The 2192-nt window shown below is 45.7% G+C and overlaps 1 protein-coding gene across 1 annotated transcript; it reads left to right on the top strand.

Moving 5' to 3' along the window:
* The first annotated feature begins 517 nt into the window (after positions 1 to 517).
* LOC117062949 (60S ribosomal protein L13a-like) lies at positions 518 to 1557 on the top strand. The gene has a single exon (XM_033176794.1). The coding sequence runs from the start codon at positions 534 to 536 to the stop codon at positions 1128 to 1130; it is 597 nt and encodes a 198-aa protein (XP_033032685.1). The 5' UTR covers positions 518 to 533; the 3' UTR covers positions 1131 to 1557.
* Positions 1558 to 2192: the final 635 nt, after the last annotated feature.

Below are 2192 nucleotides of genomic sequence, written 5' to 3'. Positions count from 1 at the left end.
TTCTCCCTTATTTAGAAATTCAGTTTAATGTCAAGACAATAGAATTTGGATTTAGAACTTCTGGGTTGGCCATGGCTTTATCATTTACTAATGTGAAAACTGGACAAGCCACTAACCTCTTTGAACCTTAATTTCCTCATCTGTGCAATATGAAAATGTTGCTTGGTATCCAGATGAACTGTGGAAAAAATGATTGTAGAGAAAAATAAGTGATATAATTTTCATTAAAATAACTTGTTTATGATGAGACTTTATATAATCATTAATATTTTGTCATATCTAATTATTATGACAAAATAATTACTTTGCATTTGTGGAAAACTATGAGATTGAATAATAACAGCTCATATGCACGGAGAGATTCTTTGCATCAGTTACAGTTCTTAGGTCTTTACGGATTAACTCATTAATCATCACAACTGCCCTGTGAGGTGATTAGTATTTAGAGTCCATTGTAGAGAGGAGGAACTGAGGCAAAAGAGGTTAATCCTCTTTAAAAGGTTAGTCTCCCCTTTCCCAGGCGGCTGTGGAAGATGGCGGAGGTGCAGGTCCTGGTGCTCAATGGTCGAGGCCATCTCCTGGGCCCCCTGGCGGCCATCGCGGCTAAACAGGTACTGCTGGTCCAGAAGGTGGTGGTCCTATGCTGCGAAGGTATCAACATTTCTGGCAATTTCTACAGAAACAAGTTGAAGTACCTGGCTTTCCTCTGCAAGCGGATGAACACCAACACTTCCAGAGGCCCCTACCACTTCCGGGCCCCCAGCTGCATCTTCTGGCAGACCCTGCGAGACATGCTGCCACGCGAGATCAAGGGAGGCCAGGCCGCCCTGGACCGCCTCCGGGTGTTTGGCGGCATCCCACCGCCCTACGACAAGAAAAAGCGGATGGTGGTTCCTGCTGCCCTCAAGGTCGTGTGTCTGAAGCCTACAAGAAAGTTTGCTTGTCTGGGGTGCCTGGCTCAGGAGGTTGGCTGGAAGTACCAGGCAGTGACAGCCACCTTGGAGAAGAGGAAAGAGAAAGCCAAGATCCACTACCAGAAGAAGAAACAGCTCATGAGGCTACGGAGACAGGCTGAGAAGAAGGTGGAGAAGAAAACTGACAAATACACAGAGGTCCTCAAGACCCACTGACTCCTGGTCTGAGTCCAATAAAGACTGTTAAATCCTCATGGGTGGCCTGCCCTTCCTCCATCGTTGCCCTGGAATGTGCGGGACCCAGGGGCAGCAGCGGTCCAGGTGCCACAGGCAGCCTGGGACATAGGAAGCTGGGAGCAAGGGAAGGGTCTTAGTCCCTGCCTCCCGAGGTTGCCTGAAAGCACTCAGAGAATTGTGGAGGTGTCATTTATCTATGACCAGTAGGAAGGGCAACCAGTTACTGTTAGCAAAAGGGAGCCAGAAGACGGGTTGGAGGGCCCTGCCTTGTGAATGGGGCATCTGTTGGACTTTCCACCTGCTCATGTACTCTGCAGCTGTTAGAATGTGCAAGCGCTTGGGGACAGCATGAGCTTGGTGTTGTATACATGGTATTTCTAGAAGCAGAAATAGACTGGGAAGATGCGCAACCAAGGGGTTACAGGCATTGTCCGTGCTCCTCACCTGCCTTTTGTAATAAGAAATAAATTGCTTTTAAAGAAAGAAAGAAAAAAAAGGTTAATCCCCTGCCCCGCACAATACCGAAATCATTTGTCATCTTCTCTCTCCACAGAGCACTCTCCCCAGATCTATTTTCTAACACTTCCCTGTGATGTCAGAGAGTAATTTCCCTCCCCTTCCTTTATAGTCTTTTCACCAGGGCTCTACATCCCTTCCCGCTGTGTCTAATTAAAACCCTCACTGTCCTGAATTCCCTCTCACTCCATATTGTCCCTGGGTTCCCATATTTATAGGTTTTGTTTCTTACCCATTCAGAAATTTATAGGAGTTCATTAAAAATAGGGAAACTGCTTGACTCTGCTGTTTCTTTTATCTCCCTCCTATTTGTGCTAATTCTTTTTCCTGTCAAATCATACTGAAAGCAGTCTATAATTAGACTTAATTAACATTTCTTTTTAACTCCTGAAATCTGTCTCCTAATCTCTCCTGCTCAAACACTGTATGGCAGCAAATCTCCTTGGCAATCTTCCTGAATTTCTTTCCCTGCAAGATTAGCAACGTTTCCTATCTCCTACCCATCTCTACCTATCTCAGACTTCA

The sequence above is a fragment of the Trachypithecus francoisi genome, unplaced genomic scaffold, assembly GCF_009764315.1.
Source record: "Trachypithecus francoisi isolate TF-2019V2 unplaced genomic scaffold, Tfra_2.0 Lachesis_group17, whole genome shotgun sequence".
Classification (NCBI taxonomy): domain Eukaryota; kingdom Metazoa; phylum Chordata; class Mammalia; order Primates; family Cercopithecidae; genus Trachypithecus; species Trachypithecus francoisi.
Note: the sequence above shows the minus strand (reverse complement) of the source record. Positions and strands in the feature narration are given on the sequence as shown.